This window comes from Melopsittacus undulatus, chromosome Z, assembly GCF_012275295.1.
Source record: "Melopsittacus undulatus isolate bMelUnd1 chromosome Z, bMelUnd1.mat.Z, whole genome shotgun sequence".
NCBI classification, from domain to species: domain Eukaryota; kingdom Metazoa; phylum Chordata; class Aves; order Psittaciformes; family Psittaculidae; genus Melopsittacus; species Melopsittacus undulatus.
In genome coordinates, this window is record NC_047557.1 from 74407565 (window position 1) to 74427354 (window position 19790).

Consider the following 19790-nt stretch of genomic DNA (forward strand, 5'->3'; position numbering starts at 1 on the left):
ATCATTTAGTTTTTCTGGTAAAAAAAAACAACGCAAAACATCTTTGGTAAAGATGGTATGAATATCACAGCAGCTGATTTTAAGAATGAACCAAATAGATACTGGGTCAGTAAAACAGACTCAATACAAAGAAAGATGTGTCATCCATATTTTAAGTGTTCAGTGTTATATTGCACATAGGGCACATTCCAAGGGAAACTTAAGGGAGATTTTCATATAGAAATGTTACTTTGCAATTTGAATAAGTAGTTCTCTGCAAAGTGACCTCTCTTATACAAAGTAGTGATTGAACACTGGGTTTTGAAGTCTTACAGTAAGACATAACTGTTCACTGAGCCGCTTTAACAGAGTGCAGTGACAGCTCTGAGGAATTAATGCACTTAACTTTAATGAAGTTATGCACAAGCTCCTTTTGGAGGCAGTGATTCAGATCAGTTGATGGAAAAATTGCTCTGAATGTCCCATATCAATAAGCAGTGCTTTCCTGCAACAGTGACTGTTGTATTCTGACCTACTGTAGCTGGGTAAGACAATTACTCTTTTGCAACATATTTTGAATTTACATTGTTTTCTACAGCTGAACTTGTTGATTTTAGATTTCATTAGTTTTATCTGAGCAAAAGCTAGTAGGAAATCAGTTTATATTTTCATTCCCAGGACTTGAACATTAAAGCCTTGATTTTGTTATAGTGTTTGGGTGTATGAGGCAACCAAGCTGACTGTATAATGGTGATTTAGCTTGGAAGTAAAATATTAGATGTATTATTTGTTTTGTTTCACTTTCCCACAAGAAGGCTATTATTGCAAAGCGTTCGACACTGTCCCACATGACATCCTTGTCTCTAAATTGGAGAGTGATAGGTGGATCACTCAGTGGATAAAGAACTGGCTGGATGGCCACACACAAAGAGTTGTGGTCAATGGCTCAATGTCTGGGTGGAGACCAGTAACGAGTAGTGTCCCTCAGGGATCAGTGTTGGGATCAGTCTTGTTCAACATCTTTGTTGGTGACATGGACAGTGGGATTGAGTGTGCCCTCAGCAAGTTTGCAGATGACACCAACCTGTGTGGTTTGGTTGATATGCTGGAGGGAAGGGAAGCCATCCAGAGGGAACTTGACACGCTTGTGAGGTGGGCTGATTCCAGCCTAATGGATTTTGACCATGACAAATGCAAGGTCCTACACCTGGGTCAGAGCAATCCCAGGCACAGCTACAGGTTGGGCAGAGAAGAGATTCAGAGCAGCTCTGCAGAGAAGGACTTGGGGGTGTTGGTTGATGAGAAAATGAACATGAGGTGGCTTCAGGCGAGGTGTGCTCGCAGCCCAGAAAGCCAACTGTATCCTGGGCTCCATCAAAAGGAGCGTGACCAGCAGGTCGAAGGAGGTGGTCCTGCCCCTCTACTCTGCTCTTGTGAGACCTCACTTGGAGTATTGTGTACAGTTCTGGTGTCCTCAGCACAAAAAAGACACGGAACTGTTGGAACAAATCTAGAAGAGGCCACGAGGATGATCAGGGGACTGGAGCACCTCCCATATGAAGACAGGGTGAGAAAGTTGGGGCTGTTCAGCCTGGAGAAGAGAAGGCTGCGTGGAGACCTCATAGCAGCCTTCCAGTATCTGAAGGGGACTTACAGGGATGCTGGGAAGGGGCTCTTCCCTAGGGGCTGTAGTGATATTTCAGCTTTGTCACAGAAATTGTCTTTTCCACACAAAAAACGGATATGACATGTCTGTAGCACTCCCTCACCTTTGTTTCCCCACGGGGCAAGATAAGAACTGATGGAAACGTGACATTTGATGCTACTGTCAAGCAGCCGATAAGGAAAACTTGCTTTTACTGTGTGTCTCAAGTGACATTCTTGTGATGACTAAAGGGGTCAGGTAAGAGGCTTGCAGATGTAAAAGATTTATTTTACTCTGAGAGTAAATTCTGTTGGACTTGATTCAAGTGCAGTTGAGTTGTAGTGTGCTCCAACACAGGCCAAATAGGAGCTTAAAGGCTGCAGTTTTCTCTGCCTGGAGACTGAAAGAGGGACTCAATCTGCAACCATGTGCACTTCATGATATTAATTTTGCATATAAATGTTCATGCTTTGTGGTAGATTTATTTTTATACTCAAATCTGTGAAATTTTTTTATTTTTTATTTTTTAGAAAAAAATTATTCAAGCAAACTTTGGAAAAAAACATGCATGATGTTGACTCTAAGAACTTAATGGTGAAATGTGACACTCAGTCTTTGTTATCTGTTTTGTTCCTCTAGATGAAGTGGTTCATGTCTCAGCCCCTGAGAAGCTCACCTTTGAGGAAGCAAAAGAGCTGTGTCGGAAAAGAGATGGTGTTCTTGCTTCTGTTGGGAACCTGTATGTGGCCTGGAGGAATGGCTTTGACCAGTGTGACTATGGCTGGCTGGCAGATGGCAGCGTTCGTTACCCAGCCTCAGTGGCAAGGCCCCAGTGTGGTGGAGGTTTACTTGGGGTGAGAACCCTGTATCGCTATGAGAACCAAACAGGCTTTCCTTACCCAGATAGCAAGTTTGATGCCTACTGCTATGAACGTAAGCTTTTTTTTCTTAGTTATAATTTTCAGTATGCTCATCATTCTAACCCTCAAAAGTGTTTCCTTTAGTATGTATTTTGTTCAGTTCCTGCAGAGAGCATAAGTTTTCAAAAAAAAAAAAAAAGAATAAATTATTGTTATGGCTTTACAAAAAAAGTCCAACTAAAAAAATATCTTAAAATAATATTGGCAGTTAAAGATAGGCAAAGTTTTAAGGTAAGAGTTCAGCCTGGGTAATGTTTCACACAGTTTCACACTGTACCCACAGTCACCCTGAGTCTGTGGATGCTACATATTTTGGTGCCCCTGGTATATTTTCATCACGTCAATGAACATAAGAACAGAAGAAATGTCCTACTTGACTAGGTGAATAACTGTTGTCTAACTTGATATTCTGTCTCCAGTGATTGCAGTAAGAGAGGCTGTCTGCAGACTTCACAAGAGCATGGTCATTTTTAGGTCTCTGGGATACTAGTAATTTGAAGGCTACCTCTGGATTCCAGGCATTTTGTCCATCATAATTTTTAGCATTCTAAAGCAGCTGTAAGTTCTAAAGCAGTTGTAAATTCTCTTCTCACCCACCAAGTGTTGTGTGTGCCAGTCAGCTGGTGCTGTGAATGGTCATATGGCTAAATTGCCATATCGCCTCCACACTTGTAGCTTCCCTTTGGCTTTCAGGTTGCATATTCCTCTGTAACCCCTTCCATCTTCAGTGCCAGCAGCCTGGCTCTGCTGTTGCTATGGTGCAGCCTATCCTGGCATAAGTTCCTTTTGTCCCAAAAGGTTCACCAGCTTCTAGTGTACCTGAGTTTCTCTTCCAGATGTGTGTTCCAGATCCCTGCATGTTTCTGAAACCTTCCTCAAACTGGTCGCTTCATAGACCATCACCATGGAGGTCCTGGTCTCATTTGCCTGGCCTTCTCCAGAACACCCCTCCTACATTTCTCTCTATCATTCATGATGAGTACTTACTCTTTCCTTACACCTCCAGAAACCCATCCATATATCTTATAATGAGCAAATGCAATTTCTGTGTAACTCACAAATAATTGTGCCTCTTAAGAGAGGATCCATCACCTTACTTCTATTCTTTAAGTTCCTCTCCATCACAGGACTGTTCTATGTGCAAGAGGACACTGATACTGTTGAAAGGCACATCACGTCTAAGACATCAGAGTGCTTCTAACCAGCTGAAAATCTTGCTTCCTTGAGACTTGCAGTCTCCCCAGCAGCACAGCAGTTTTCCTGCAGGAATCTCTGTTCAAGGAGATTCCTGTGGTTGCAAATAGTACTATTGACATTAACATGTAAAGGCTATTTGTGTTGAGTTAAAAGTTCAGAACTTGGTTTTTAACTATGAAAATCTAGCTTTTTGGACTCAGTCGTGTAACTGTAAGTCAGAACTTCTTGAAATGGGCAGCTTGTACTATCCCCATTTTTGTGGATGGTGAACCAACTGCAGCTGCAGATCTTTCCAGCTTGGGCACTGAAGGCTCACTTATGAGCAAACCTTACTCTTTTGAGAACAAATCCCAACATCTGTTGTAAGGTTACAGTCTGGCTGTTCTCAGACGCTCTGCAATGTCTTAAAATAAGAATGTTTTTTCCTTTCTCGCTTGTGGGTAAGATGTTCCAAAAGCTTGCATGTGGAAGTAGTACTAATTGACTTTAACGGAACAGGAATAAGAATTAGGTAAGTTCAGGAGTGTGTGCTCTAATTTGCAGAACAGAGTTTTGTCACATCACTCCTTGTGCCTCTCACAAATAGTTTATGAACAGTTTTCATTGTCGCAGGTAAAACTGATTTTAATAGGGACAAAATTAATCAGTCCTTCTAAAAAGACTGAAATAGTGACTGTACATTTTGTCTGTAATCTACTCTTTTGTTAGGACAAATTCCAACTTTCTGTTTGTGTGAATTTCACCATTTTCAAAGTGTTCTTTCTGGGAGTTTTATTTGACTAATTCTAGTGACATACTATTTGTTCTAAAAACATTCTTGATAAGTATTGGGTTGTTGCCTTTTGTATCTTGCCTTGATACACAGAGTACACAGAAAACAAACATTTCATCAGTTTGAAACCCAGGAAATAGACAGTCTATGACTATCAGCCCTTTTACAAGAAAATAAAAAAAAAGGCTGAACAGAACCAACACAGTTTGGTAGGGAGTGGGCTACTCTCTAGCAATTTTAATTGCAATTGACATTACATCAGAATTAATTAAACTCTACAAGCTAGGTCAGTCAAGTTTTGTCAGAGATATCAGGTTTTGTGTAGGGAAATGTAGGAGTGTAATGCTGAACCAGGTACCCTACATATTTCAGCAGTTACTGAAAGCTTTCTCTCTCAGAAGGTGCTTGGGATCTCACTGGAACCAGCTACAATTCTTCATTGCTTTTGCTAGATGATTTATGCAAGTGGTGAATAATGAGACCCACTGCCTAACATCTTGCTCTTTCACATCTTGAGCAGCTGATTGAAGCAGCGGCTGTACAGTGAGTCACTCTCTCCTACTGCAGGCTTGGAGACAGCCCCTTTCTGGGGGGCAGAAAAAGGGAAAGAAAGGAAAGAATGGTTCTACAGTATAGCAGGAAGCTTGAGTTTAGGTCCTTGTTTCAAGGGAACTTTTGTCTGGAAGTTTCTTTCAAACTTCCCTTTATCTCTATTTGAAAGTTTCAATGCAGTAGTCCACCACATAAAGTTCACCATCCCCACACTCTGACTGCTTTCAGCTTGACACAAGATTTCAGGCTTTTACAGAGAGATTTCCATCATGTCACACAATAAAACTATCCTCTCTAATACCTTGACTCTTTCCACTTAACTCCAATCCAGCGCTTACAGCTCTGACTGTGCTTATTATGTGCTTCAGATTAATTATATTTCTGTGTTTCCCTCCTCATGTGAATACCCAGTCACACTGGCAAAAAAGCTTCTGTTGCTGGAAAGGAGTTAAAACAGGATGTTGCTACATGCATTTATAAATCTTGGGTCAGGTAAAGGAAAAACATAAGCTTGATAAAAGAAAAAAAAGAGAACAACTGTTGCTGGAGAATTATATTTATTTGTAAGAGAATAAAACATTACATCAGGAAAAAAATACTTCATTTTTAATGGGTACCTGTTTAATAGTTCTTGCATAAAGCTATAGGGTATTTAATTCCATCCTTCATCCCCCTAGCCTCACCAGATTTAATCCACTGCAGTTTGTGGGAAATTTGCCACAGATTTTGGCTGACTTTGGATGGGGCATTTTATCCTACAGCATCTACAAAATAAATTCCACTCCAGAAGTGCACTAATGAAAATGCACACAGATTTTGTCTTGCATTCCTGCAGTGAAACTAATCTTGATGAACTTCATACATAGAGGTGGTTGAGTGTTTGAAACATAAATCTGCTTTTCTTTTTTCCTGAGAAATGCTAATATATTTAAACTGATTTTGTTTTCATGGTACTGTATTGATTTGATTGGCTTGGCTCAAACCACATGTTGACCATTTTGCTCTGGATCTGACCATTTTATTTCTGATTTTCTTTTTTGTTTTGACTTTGTTTCATTCACCTTTGTGGTTTCTCTCTGGTTATGCCACATTGGTTTGGCATTATGATTCATTTTAGCTGAAGATTGGAAAATTTCAGTTCTGAGGCAGCTTTGCCATGTGTGTTCATCAGGAATGGAGTCTACATAGTTTTAATTGTTTCAGTATAGACTCATCAGGAGTGTATCCAAGTCAACTACTGCTTGTGACTAAGGGCTTCTTTGAAGCTGCATCCATTTAAAACTTAAAATCAGAGCGCACTTTACAGAAGAAATACAGAAGTAGCAACCTTCATAGCATGTAGCAAGACAGGATTTTGAAAGGTGAAAGTGGAGAATGGCTGTCTCTCTGCAAACCTCTCCTCTGCCCACACCAAGGATTCTCCGACCAAAACCTCTGCTTATTGTTCCAAGGCCACTTGTACACAGTGTTCCTTCATGGAGCACATTAGAGCAGAGAAAGAGGGAAAAAAAGCCACTTCTCTGGGAGGTCCTGCAGCATGAACAACTGTGACTGTAGGCTCAGAAAACATCAACTGAGCTCCACTTGTCCAGCAGCAGCAGAAAGCATAAGATCTTTAGACATAGCCCAGAAGCTGGCAGAAGAAGTGTTGTCTTCCCTTTTGCTGCATGTGACTTAATTTGGAAAACTCTGAATAACTAGGCAGTTCTGTCCTTCTCCACAGCAACCACTGGTAGCTGCGTAGCCCAGTTATTTCCTGGATGAGGGAATTATTTCCATCCTGATGCCAGAGACTGCATTATGGGAGATCAGTAGATTTTTTGACAGTTTGTGAATGACCTCAAATACTGAAAACATGGGGCATGGCGACACACAGGGACAAAAATTGTCAATTTGAAGAAAAAGAGCAACAAAAAAAGTTAACTTAGATGAAACAAAATATTGTGCTGAATGTAAGAAGGCCAGTGCCCTCCATCATTTTACAGTCCAGTATCAGAATGAATAAAATGCCTTTGAGCAGCCAAACATCTCAAGGTCATGGCACTGACCACAGTGTATACACTGTTGGTATCTGTTCATGCAGTTGGCTCTGTTCATGCTTGCGTCCCGCTCTGTGATGGTGAAGCTATCCAAAGGGCTTAAGCTGCTTACTGAGGCTGCTACCACCAGATAACAATTCTCCAGCTTTTTTTTTTTTTTCCTAAGAAAGTAGATCTCTCGGCTTCTCTGAGATAATGCAGTTTACCAGGACCTGCTTAGCTGCAGATATCCCAGTAATATCCTGGATCAGGTGTAGGAGAAATAAATCCCTGAAGCACTCTGCTGGCTTTATCAGGCAAAAATCACAGAGGCTGTGCATGCTAACAGCTTGCTGAATGTTTCTTATCCCACCCTGCTTCAGTGTTGTCGTGGTTTAAATCAAGTCCCCCAACTCCCGGAGAGTTAGGAAGGAGAAATCCAAAGAATGTAGCCCCCACGGATTGAGATAAGAACGGTTTAATTGCTAAGGCATAACACAAAACCCCTACTGCCATTTACTACTACAAATAATAATGATACAGCAAACAGCAAGTGAAGAGAATACAACACCCCACCAGCCACCGACCCATAACTCACTCCACCCTGCCTGGCTGAGCACCATGTGCTCCCTCCTCCATTTTTCTCCAGAGCTCCCCCCTCCAGCCTTCTCTTTCCCAGTATCCATCCTGGGCATCCCGTGCTATGGTATGGAATACCTCATTGACTAGCCTGGGTCAGGTGTCCTGTCTCTCCCTCCTCCCGGACTCCCCTCCTCCACCTGGCTGGAAAAAACCCCGAACAAAAAACACCCTCAAAACATGCTCAAACCATGACAAGTGTCAAGGTGAAGGAATTTTGAGAAAGTCAGCCAGACCATGCTGAAAATGGCAGGAAGATCTCCGTCCACTTCAGTCAGTCCTATGCCATAGACATCACTAGTGTATCACACTGAGAAGGAGGAAGAGGTGACGGTTGGGTTCAGCTTGGCCTTGCAATGCTGTGTAAATGATGAACAGAGAGAAACTGCTTTATCAATCTAACTGATGTATGTGGAACAACTGTCTGGAACCTCAGGAAGTGAGGCTTCAGGAGGAGATGCTTTTTTTTTTTTGCTAGAGAAAATGAGCTTGTTTTTGTCTGAGCTATTCAAAACCACATACCTTAAGAATAGTCCCTAAGTAAAAACATTGTGCATGGCCAGAGGGAAAAAGGAAAGAAAAGAAGACACAACTGAAGGCATTTTCCTTTCTTTCTATCAGATCACTGAAAGGATCAGGCAACAAGGAGAGGATTAGGAGCAATAAGGTAAAGAAGTGAAAGATCCGTCCCATTAGGTGTTCAAGTACAGGAAAGATAAATAGGTTTTGCTCTTTGTTGCCTTTGGTCACTGTGGGAACTTTGCTGTGGGAACTGGGTACCACCCATGGGGCGTAATATGGGTAATATGTCTCCTTTCACACTGAGAAGAGCAAAGAAGGAAGAATTGTGTTGTCAGTTTCTGATCCAAGTTACAATCTTGTCTTTCTTTGTTCTTCAGTTGCTTTTTGCAGTCAGGAAGCAAAGATTATTCCTTTTATTTGGTCCTGTGATAATAATTTCATTAAGAAGAGCTGACTAATGAGGCTCATTGATTTGCTGTCCTCTGGCAGATCTGTTATAAACAATGTGGGAAGAGAAATGGTTTTGCTATTGTTCTTTTGTGGATAGATTGACAGGTTACAATTTGTTCACAGAACTACAGTTGCATGGTGGGAAACCAGGAGAGAGCATACTTGCCCCTTTAAACATCTGACCTCAGAAGTTATGAAACAGCAGGTGGTTTTACTGAAGAGTGTTCACAGAGCTAATATAGCTGCTATCTCTGCTGTTTCGTTAGCTGGGAAAAAAGGACCTTGGACAAGGGTGTGAGAAGGATACATGATACATATTTTAAAGGATACACTGGCATGTTTAAAGTTTTTCCTTACATATAAGATTGACTAACAGCTTTTAAATTTCCTTTTTTTTTTCAAGAATCCCCTTCATTTTTTCTAATATTGCATATGTTTTGTTAGTAGAATTAGATTTTAAAATTATTTTTATCATTACGTATTTCTTTCATTTTGATGTCCAAATGCATTGTAGGTAAGCAGGAGTGTACACCTGGAGTTACAGAAAAACTCTTGCAGCTGCAGTATCAGAGTCTGAATCCTCCTTATGCTGCCCCATGTCCCATAAGTAATGAATGACACTTCCCATCCCCTGCCCATCTTTCTGCTACCTGAAAGAGTGAGAGTGGGTACTGAATCAGTGTCACAATGAGAGGTGTCTGGCTTAGGCTGTAGGCCAGAGTACCAAGTTGGGGTTTGTTTGCTCTGTTGTGGGTTTGTTTTTTTTTTTTTTGTTTTTTTTTTTTTTTGTTTGTTTTTTTTTTACTGTTACACTTGTCCAGTTTGGAAGGTTCTGACAACTATATAAACTTCAGCTGGTGTAACTCTTGGAGCTGAGAGAACATTCTAGACTCTACTCTGCCAGGGTTGCTAGCAGGGAAGGGACAGACACATGGAACAAACTCCACAAAGCAGCAAAGGAATTAACATATGAAAATATGTACAAATTAAGCAAAGCAACCTCGTGCTCTAAGTGTGCTGGAAGATGTCAAAGCATTTATTTTAACTGTCTCCACATCACTGATATTTTGGAATAGTTTAATTTGGTTGTTATTCACTGAAAGAATATATTATTTCCAGGTTTTGTCCCGAGTTAAATAATTTTTTATTGTTTTGGATGCTGGTAATGACTTAAACTGAATTTATTTTTCTACCTGTAGAGTCTATGTTCTTCCAGGCTCTTAAATACATACCTAAATGTAAACATGCGATCAATATTTCTGGGTGCAGTGGTTCAAGTTAGACACATGGTTAAAAATATTGTGGAACTGGTTATGCTGAAAATGCATAGATATAAATTGTAATATATATATAACCCATATTTCTAAATCACAAAGTTAAACCAAGTCTAAATTTGTGATTTCCTTGAAAGGTTATTAATTTTAGTATTGTACCTTTATTTTGAATCCTTATTTAAATAATGGTAGGAGAGAAGAGAAAGAAAATGGTGTATATTGAAAACATAAAATAAATCAACAGAGAGTGAAAAAAATACAGTGAGAAGTCATATACTCCATGCAAAATAAACTTCATGCAGGTTGTTCAATACAAAAGGAATTGATTAAAAGATGGCAATATAGTCTTTGATATGAGCAGCTGTTGGTAAGATAATTTGCTTACTTGCTGCTAATATGTTCGTGAATTTTATTAGGAAAATCTGCCTCATGTCTTGCATTCAAAGGACAAAGGAGATGGCATATTGCATGGGTGATGCAAGGAGTACAGTAATACAAAACATCTGGGTGGAGTGGATGACAGCTAAAACTGATGTTCAGTCTATTAAAAAGCAATATTCTTTTTGTTTGGTTTTGTGCTCTTCCTTTTCCACAGTAAAAAAAAAAAAAAAATAACATTGATAGATTTCTCCTTGAAGAAGCAGCTTCCTTTTGATCCACTCAAATAAGTTTGCAAACCTGAATGATCTGTATGAAAAATCTTATACACCATATTCATGACAAAGCAGGTTTAGAGGCAGTGTATTTTGATTTTAACCAGAACTGTTTTTTTGCAAGCTAGTAACCCTATGTCATTTTCCACAGGAGAAAATGTGTCTGTTTATTGATAAATTCTGAAAAAATACGTGATTTTCTTACACTAGCATATGAATTCAATATTTATTGATTCACTTATTAATATGAATGAATTAAATACTCTTGGTGTTTTTTTCAGGTTTACTTCATAAAATAGTACCTATTTTATTAAGTAATTAGCAGACAAACAATAAATAGCCACATCTCAGGCATAAATATGTGAACTTTTGGACTTTCAAACATTTCTTGGAAACCGGAAAGCTACATAAATGGTAATGAGTAAGTGTATAGTTTCCCAGCAGTGATGAAACAAAGTTAACACCCCTACCCTCCACCTCTGATTTTAAAATCCAGTCTCATGCCTTGATTTTTGTCTAGCTTTGTTAGAGGATATTACTTGTTTGTATTCTTTGTGATCTCTATAGCTACTTAAAATACAGTAACTGGGGTCTGAACAAGTACCTGATGTTGGCTGCGAAACAAATTCAGTCTCCGTTAAGGAAACTCATCCTACAGTTAGAAGGGAGAGCATCACATTATGCTGTCTCCTTTCTATTTTGCCATAAAAAAGGAGTTATTAAGGCAAATTGGTGGATTCTTTGGTACAAATTTAACAACTACCAACTATCACTCAGGAAGGACAGTGCTAACTCACTTGTGTGCACTCTTCACTCCCTAGTTGTGAAGTAAAGATCTGTGTTTTTTTATAAACCATCCTCCTCTAAGTAGAGAGGGAGAATAATTGTAAAGATTTGTTGATTCTTGATTGCGTAAACAGCATCTCACACCTGAATCACATAGACATTGAAAAGAGCAACAAAATACAGGTTGTAGGACACCAGAATACAAAAATAACTTTTGTTAAATCTGTGTTTTGCTTAGTAGTATTTCAAGAACTGTACTCCTTGCTCAACTGAATGTTTTGGCTTGCCAAAAGAGAGTATATATGTAGCCAAGTCTTTTTTTTTTTTTTTTTTTTGTAAAACCACAGAAAGATTTAACTAACAGTAGGGAGAATAATCCATTCCTTTTTCTGCTGGCAAAGAACACCACCACTTCTAAACATAGTGATGTCATATTTTCTTACCCTCAGAATTTCCATTTCACTTTCACTTCTCATTCAAGAAAGCTGAAATATCAGCTCTTTTCCTGTTTTCCCTACTCTGTCAATCTACCTTTTCTTCTAGAAATCCTAAGCAGCCATCTAGCAAAACTACCTACTTCAGGGTAGATCAAACAGGTCTCTTGCAAAGATGGCATTTTCAAAGCTTGGTGTGTGAAACTAAATAAATATTTGTGTAACCCTAACACATGCAAAATTCATATCTACAAATATCAAAAGGGTACCTAATTAGATATGGGTATGTGAAAAAGACCGATTTATGCATGAATGTTGTGCACAAATTAATGACTAATTTGAGTCTGAATTTTTCACTTATTTTCTTCCTCTTGTTTGCTCATACTGTTAGTTCCTGTGAGTCAGGATTCAGATGCTGCACCATCATCTAGAAGATCTTCTTCCCCATGTGCCAGGCAAAACTCAATCTCTCAAATGACTTTTGTCCTGACAACTGGTATTCATATCTTATGTTCAGTAAAGGTTCCTGATCCCTTTTAGTAACTCATAACTATAATGATGAGGCTTTGGTTTCAATATTTTCTTGCAAAATAATATGACTGGTTTGATTTCTGCATGTTAGAGGAATATACTTCTTTGCCTTATTAGAAACTGAGCAATATTTTCTTTTGGAAGAAGCTATACATGTAGTTTTGTCTGTCTGGTAGGCAGTTAGTCGTCATATGCACAGTCTGTTTAACACATTCTTCATATTCTTTGTGTGATTCAAATGGCCATGTTTTGCTCTTGTATGCATATATGGCTTCTGATTCTCAATCACTTAGCAATAACAGCACTGATTTAAGATATTTGCATCATCCACCTGTTTGCTTCCATTGCCTTTCTGAAGATAACCAACCTGGTAGAACTGGCAGAAGGGAGGATGTTTCCACCCTGGGCTTATCCTGAGCAAATCTTGTTTTCTGAGCACAAACTCACCTTTCCATCTTAAAATCTAGTATTAGACTCTGTAGTGTCATGGTTATCAGGACACATTTCCTTCTCAGACAGGATGAAAATCTGGGGCAGAAGGAGTAGAGAAAGCATAAGGAAGACAGATTATTTAAAACATTGCAATTTGGTTCACTTGAAAGGCCTTTCTTTGTGTCTTTTGTGAATCTAGGATAGCTACCCCCTTACCCTTCCCATCATGCATTACTCTGCCTTTTCATGTTCAACGCTCCCATAGAAGCACTTCTGTGTGTGGAGGAGATTCAAATGTATACCTTTGAAGTGTTTCCCAAAGATCAACATCATTATAGAATTAAGTTTGCAATCTTATGGTTTGTTGTTCTCACCTTTCTCCATAATAAATTTCTCTCAGTATAATCTAAATGCAGAGCAGCAGCTCTCGTGGCATTGTAAAACAGTGCTTTCTGATGGCATGTTTGTTCCTGTTGCCTCAGAATGCTCTCACTCCAGCGAGAGCTCCTTTTTACAATTTGCAATTACGTGCTGAAAATAAACTACAGTGGTATTTCACTACCTTAGATATTTGAGTGGTATGCTACAGGAAGCTTTGAAGAAAACCCACAGGTTTGCAGTACCAGTCACTCATGACATTATGAAATAAACTTTTATATTCACTGATCAGTACTTAGCTGTCTGAGGGTACTTATGTCATGTGAGAACTTGTAGGGGCAATTATATATACAATGAAGAATATTGCTACTTTGCTCACATCATCTGACTTTGTTAGATGTTCTGCAGCTTTATAACATGTTATTTTATGTAATATTATGTCGCTCTGTTGTGCGTTAAACAATTACGTAAAGCCTTTGACCTTTATACTAATTTCTTCGTGTTGCATCTAGATTTTGTTGGGAACATTCAAACTGAAGTAACATTAGTTTGTTTTCTGACTGATTGACTCCTGATTTTTTTTTTCTCTTTTTTTAAGGTAAAAAAGTCATAACAGAACCTACAACTGTCAAGCTGATGACACCTCTGAAAACTGACAGTGTGAAGTTACCACCTGCCAAAGTTACTCTTAAACCTCCTGTTACTGAGACTTCAATTATTGAAGTGACTGTCACCAAAACAGAGGTTCCTGCTTTTGAGGAAACAACTTTAGAGCCTGAAGAAGATACAGAAATGACTACTGACATGGCTGAGGAAAAAAGGGAAATGGAGGTGCTCATGGAGAACATTCAGTTAACCACCCTTCTACCTCAGACTGTCACAGATGGTGAAATAAGCACTTACGATACACTGGGAAGGACTGAATATGATGTTTCACCTGCAGAGAGCACATCTGCAGCTTTGGAACTGGAGCACACTTACTCTGAAGCAGAATTGCCCGAGGAACAAGGTAGGTCTGAAAGCATTGAGGACGCTTTCTTGACCTCTATAATTTTTCAGGATAGCACAGCTGTAGCTAAGAGTTCCACTGGTTTGTGGGAAGATACTGAAACAGGAGATAAACAAAACCATGATGCTGATAATCAGACTGAACAAATAGAAGTGGGTCCCATGATGACAGCTACAGATAGCTTGTTACCAGCCTCTTGGAGAGAGTTTCCCAGGACAGGGACTTCAGTTTCTCTGACAAAAGAGAGCATGTATCTCAGCGCTCACTCAACAAAAGAACCCACAAAAAAGTCAATGGAGGCGAAATCTGACAAGAAATTTACAACTGTTGTAATCCCTAACGCTTTGTTCACTGATCAGTATGATCTCACTACAGAGAGGGAGGGCAGAGAGAGCATGTACACCATTATCCCTGATAGAGGTTCTGGCGTGGTTACTGGTAGCGTCCCAGAATCAGATGTGCCTGCTGCATCAGAGACACTTGTAGATGAGAATGCAGTAACCACTGGACAATTTTCTACAGCAGATGAGTCAACTCCATTCATTAAACTTAGTTCTGCAACATTGTTCGATAATGAGGTATCAGCTCAAGGAAGCAGAGAGGACCTGAGTGATGTGCAGCCTACAGTGTCATCTCGAGTACCTGTATCCTTTTCTGTGTCAGCTGTTAGTCAGACAGGATCTGAGGCCATCACTCTCTTAGGAAGTACTGTTTCCCCACAAAACCTTGGAGAAGGCACAACACCTGTTATCCACCCATCTCAGCGAACGGAAGGATCAGCTGCTTTAGAGGAGCAGGGTAAAACAAAGGAGGCAGAAATAAGTACAATAGATGTTAAGATAACTCATGCCACAGCCATCATTCCTACTTCTGTTACAGCAGAATCTGAGGTACATGCAGCAAATGAAAAGTTCACACAGGCTCCTCCAGCTTCTGGCATGTGGCTGTTGACAGATAAACATCAGGGGTATATGACAGAAGAGTCTTCTCAGACTCAGAGTACACATGACCTACATACAGAAGATGGTGTCTCTGGAATGGAGAGTACATCATCTCCAGGGCAAATTACAGAGCATCCAGGAGCTCTGATTTCAGCAGTAATAGATGAAACTGAGACAAGCATGGAGACAGTGGAAGCAAAAAGTGATGGAGAAGCTGTATCAGCCAATTTTGATCAGAGTAAATATACTACAGGTGTCTCCTACACAAGCAGTTCTTCAGGTTTGGAAATGATCACAGTATCCAAACTATCAGTGGGTGAAAGCAGTGCAACATTGAAGTCTTTTAGCTCCTCAAGTATTACTGTATTACCAACTGCTGTGCCCACAATCATGGAGGTAACTGAACATGAAGGAGATGAAATATCAGGGTATGTTTTGGAAATGTCTATTCCTACCCCAGAAGCTGAACAAAGAGAGGCTACTGTGGTGTTGGTAGCAACACCTACTGAAGAAATCTTTACTGAAATGGAAGTCTCAAAATACGCAGTGACAGAGGAAGACCAAACAAACACTGCAATGTCAACTGAGGAGTCAGCTGCAACACTTCAAGACAGAAATGTAACAGAGGTAGATACTACAGTTCCACAGAAAGAGTATGATGCTTCCCCAGTTCCAGCTACTATAGAGAGTGAGATCACTAGCAATATGTCAGTTACTACTCAGACTCATTTTGATGGCATCTTTCATACAGAAGCACCAGAAACCACTGCAAAAGACAGTGATGTGTACCCAGAGGACCCCTCTGTGAAAAATCAAGATAAGGAAGAAGATGCCGCCAGAGAGTTTACTTTATCTGTGACAACTGTCCAAATACCTCAACAAAAGACAGCAAGAGGATCAGAATCCTCTCAAACAGCTGTTCAGGAAAAACAGGATGAGGCAGGTTCAGCTTATGATGAGACATATCTAGTGACAGAATTGTCAGTGCCAGCAGTGAAGGTCACAGATTATGGAAGAGTTCTGGGACCTGATGAAACTAGTACGAGGACCTTGCATCTCACAGTGACTCCAAAAGCTAAAACTGTTACTGATCAAGAAGAGGAGGTAACTGAAGTGATGCCTGTAACAGTGGGTACCCAAGCAAAAACATATGAAAGCAGAGGAGCCCCTGCCAGAGAAGCAGACAGTGATGTAGTGAGCTGGGAATCTGTGTTGCCCCCCTATATGATGCCAACAGGTCATTCTACTAGGGAAGCCATTACTCATCTAACTTTGGGATCTTCTCCGAGCCAAACTCTGGAAGGTTCAGGAATATCAGAAGAACCTGGAGAGATCACAACAGCTGTATTTCCAGCTCATGCAACAGATAAGGCAACAATTCTCAGCGATGTAGCAACACCTTCTGTCAGTGCTGTAGACAAAATTCAACCAACATCAACATCCAAACCTTCTGTTACTCAAAAGTCACCCCGTATCATTCCTGAGGAAGAAGAGGAGGTAACAAGCAATGACATCATCATAATTGGTGAATCTCTTTCTCCCAGTAAAGCCCCTGCTGATGGTGATCTGACAGGAAAGATGTTAGAACCAGAAATTGATAAGGAATATTTCACAGCATCAACTGCTACTGCAGTCACACGAGCTACTGCACGACCCAAAGTAAAGGAGACCACAGAGGCTTTACAACCTCGAGAGGTGTCTCCTTCTACTTCACACCCTGATAGTGGAAATGACATAAAATTGTACGTTATTCAAATCAGAGGCAATGATACAGGTAAGATTTTGCCTTTTAGACCTGCAGTCCAAAAGAATGGACAGTTTATCATAACAAACTGGTGTACTTTAGAATATACTGCAGATGTTTCTTGGATCACTAAAGGATGCAAAGTGCAAGTTTTATTTATACAGCAACTTACTAAATATTGGTAGGTCTATTTTTCTATACATTAAGAAAACCTCTGAAATGTATTAAATATATGGTTTGGGGAAAGATTAATTTCTATGCAAGAATGAGTATGAAACTGATGTTTTTCTATTTATAAGTCATTATGTCTAAAGTTCATTATTTTTATTTAATGTTGTCAAGTCACTGATTTAACTTCAGCTACCTGTGAAACAAGCATTTTAATTTCACAGCTTCCATTTCATGCATTACTAGCCCTAAACAAAGCACTGGATTATTTTAACATTCCATTATTCTGTAGCAATTAACAATGCCATGTACAGTGTAGTCAGCTAAAGAAGGTTAAGGTACACTACTCTGTCTATAAGTGGACCTCCTGTGATTTGGGGGAAGGGGTTTTGCACAATTTTGTAGCATAACATTTTTTTTAAGCTGTTTTACAATATCTGTGATACAAATTGACACAATTTTTAGTTTCATTACATTTTTTTAGCTGATGGCATTGTACATGTGTATGTAGCTTCAGTTCCATGGGTATTCAGAACAGAATATGAATATGTCTCCATAATGAAATAGCTGAAGGCTATAGAATTTTATATTAAAGAAGCCTGTCAACTGACTGTTTAAGGTGTCTTGATAAAACCTTATATTTTAAAATGAAACATAAAAAGTCTGGGAAAAAGGATAAAGCTGAAAATACCTATTAGATTTGAGGGTACATTCTGTTTAATTATTTTATAGCTATTTTTAATTTATTTATTTTTTTTAAATAACACAGTAAAAATTCTTGTAATGTTCTATATGCCTTAACTATATGCAATGCTTTTGGGTGGTTATAAAAAAACCCTGTTTTCTCATTGTTTTTTGGCCATAACAACCATACCTTTGGAGAACTTATCCAACAGAATCTATAATTTATGGAAGTCTATTGGTTGGTTTTGTCAGGTTTGTGCTTAGTAGAATTTAAATCAAAAATCAAAAGGCAGAAGTAGTTCCTTTGAGATATGCCATATCAGTGTTGGACTTTTCATACAGTGAGTTTTATATCTGTATTTACTTTATGCTTATTTTCCTACCATATATTTAAAAAACTGTACAAAGTCGTATAGGTACTATCTTACCCTTCTATTTCAGAAAAGAATACCTCTATTATTTTAATGTTTGTACACTACTTCTGTTTCTGTGGTATATTATAATTTTTTTTTCTGAAGCTTTAGATGTTGCCAGTGTCTTGGAAGTCTCAATTAAATGAGACAAGTCTGGTAAGTCAGAACAGAATGGTAACTTCTGAGTATTAGAATGAAGCAACATGTTCAGTACTTCTCTACCTGTGGAAATTTGGTTAATTCAGCTTAGTAACTAACGGCTGGACTGTGTAGTAGTGAACTAATTTTCCCAATTACATTGCTCAGTTCTGTTACACTTTATTGCATGTGGGAGAGTGGGTTGTTCTGGGCAGTGACATGTTCCAGGCAGATGGAAAGAAGTAGGATGGTTTGGAAGGGTGTGGAAAATTGGTGTTTTATTCAGATAGTGCACAAGGTATATGATGCAGTATTCCTCTGCGTATAGATCAAAGAGAGTCTTCTTTCACACTTTATTTAGAATGGTGTGGGTACTGTGATTCACTAAATTAGGAATTAGTTCAAGCTGGATTACATAAAGGATGGTGGGTCAATGCAGTTCTGCTCTTCAACGTTACTCTTGCTTTTACTTTGGTAATCAGGTCCTTTAGGATTTTGTTTCTGCATCTTCAACAGCTACCTAAAGCTGTGCATGCATTTCCCAGGTATATATGTGCATATGTGTGTGGGGGGTGCATGTAGCAGAGTTAAAGCTCTACATTCTTAAAAGTCTATCTTTCAGAATAATTTAGTCTGCTAGCATAGAAAAAAAAAACAAAGTGTTATGAAATTATTCATATGGTAGTATCTGCATTCTATTTAACCATAAAGGGATTATCATATATTTAGTATAAGGCCGAAAAGGAGTTTTCCTTATTTTCATGTGTTCAGAACCTGGCAGTGGAAATTTCTCCATTTAACTGTCCACAAACAAAAGGCACCTAATACCTACTTACTGCAAGTTAAGTTACAGCTGCCGAAGATTTATCCTGTTTGGGAATTAGGATTAATGTTTTCTTTTCTTTGTCCAGAAATGAAAAACCAGTCAAACCCAGTTTCACCTCCCTGTTCCTCAGTCCATAAAGTTTTCTTTGTGCTGAAGAAAATGTACATAGAAGGTGCAGAAGAGGAGTGAATTTGGCAGATGTCACTAATACATGCCTTTCACTAGGACATAGTTCAACTTCTTATTCTATCACTCTTTGTTTGAAAATTGATCTGCAATCATACAGGAGCTACCTATATTGTATCTTTGGCTTTTTGTTGTCAGCTAAGTGGGAGCAAGAAATATAGGTTTCATCATTGCATCTCTCTGGTAAATCAAAGATTTTTCCTCCATTTGTGTTTTCAAGGCAACATGGTTTAACATTTTTAAATAGTCAATGGTGATTATAAGCAGATACCTTCATGATTTTTAAGTCAAGAGACCAAAAGTGCCTCCTAAGAAATGACAATTGGTTTACCAAAGGTCTTCAAATAATAGCTGTTTCAAACAGGAATAATAATGAGAGATTTGCTGTATTAAGCAGAACTGGGTATAAATTAATATAATATTTTCCTTTTAATGTCTGCAGGAGTGTTGCAAATGTGTAAGAGATTTAATGCTTTTTTTCATCTTTCCTCACTTTCTT

The 19790-nt window shown here is 39.0% G+C and overlaps 1 protein-coding gene across 1 annotated transcript in view; it reads left to right on the forward strand.

The window, feature by feature from the left end:
- Positions 1–19790, forward strand: part of VCAN (versican) — a 107053-nt gene that overhangs the window by 35725 nt on the left and 51538 nt on the right. The window contains exon 6 of the mRNA XM_034072719.1: positions 2264–2557. Coding sequence (XP_033928610.1) covers positions 2264–2557 — 294 coding nt within the window. The remainder of the gene's footprint in view (positions 1–2263; positions 2558–19790) is intronic.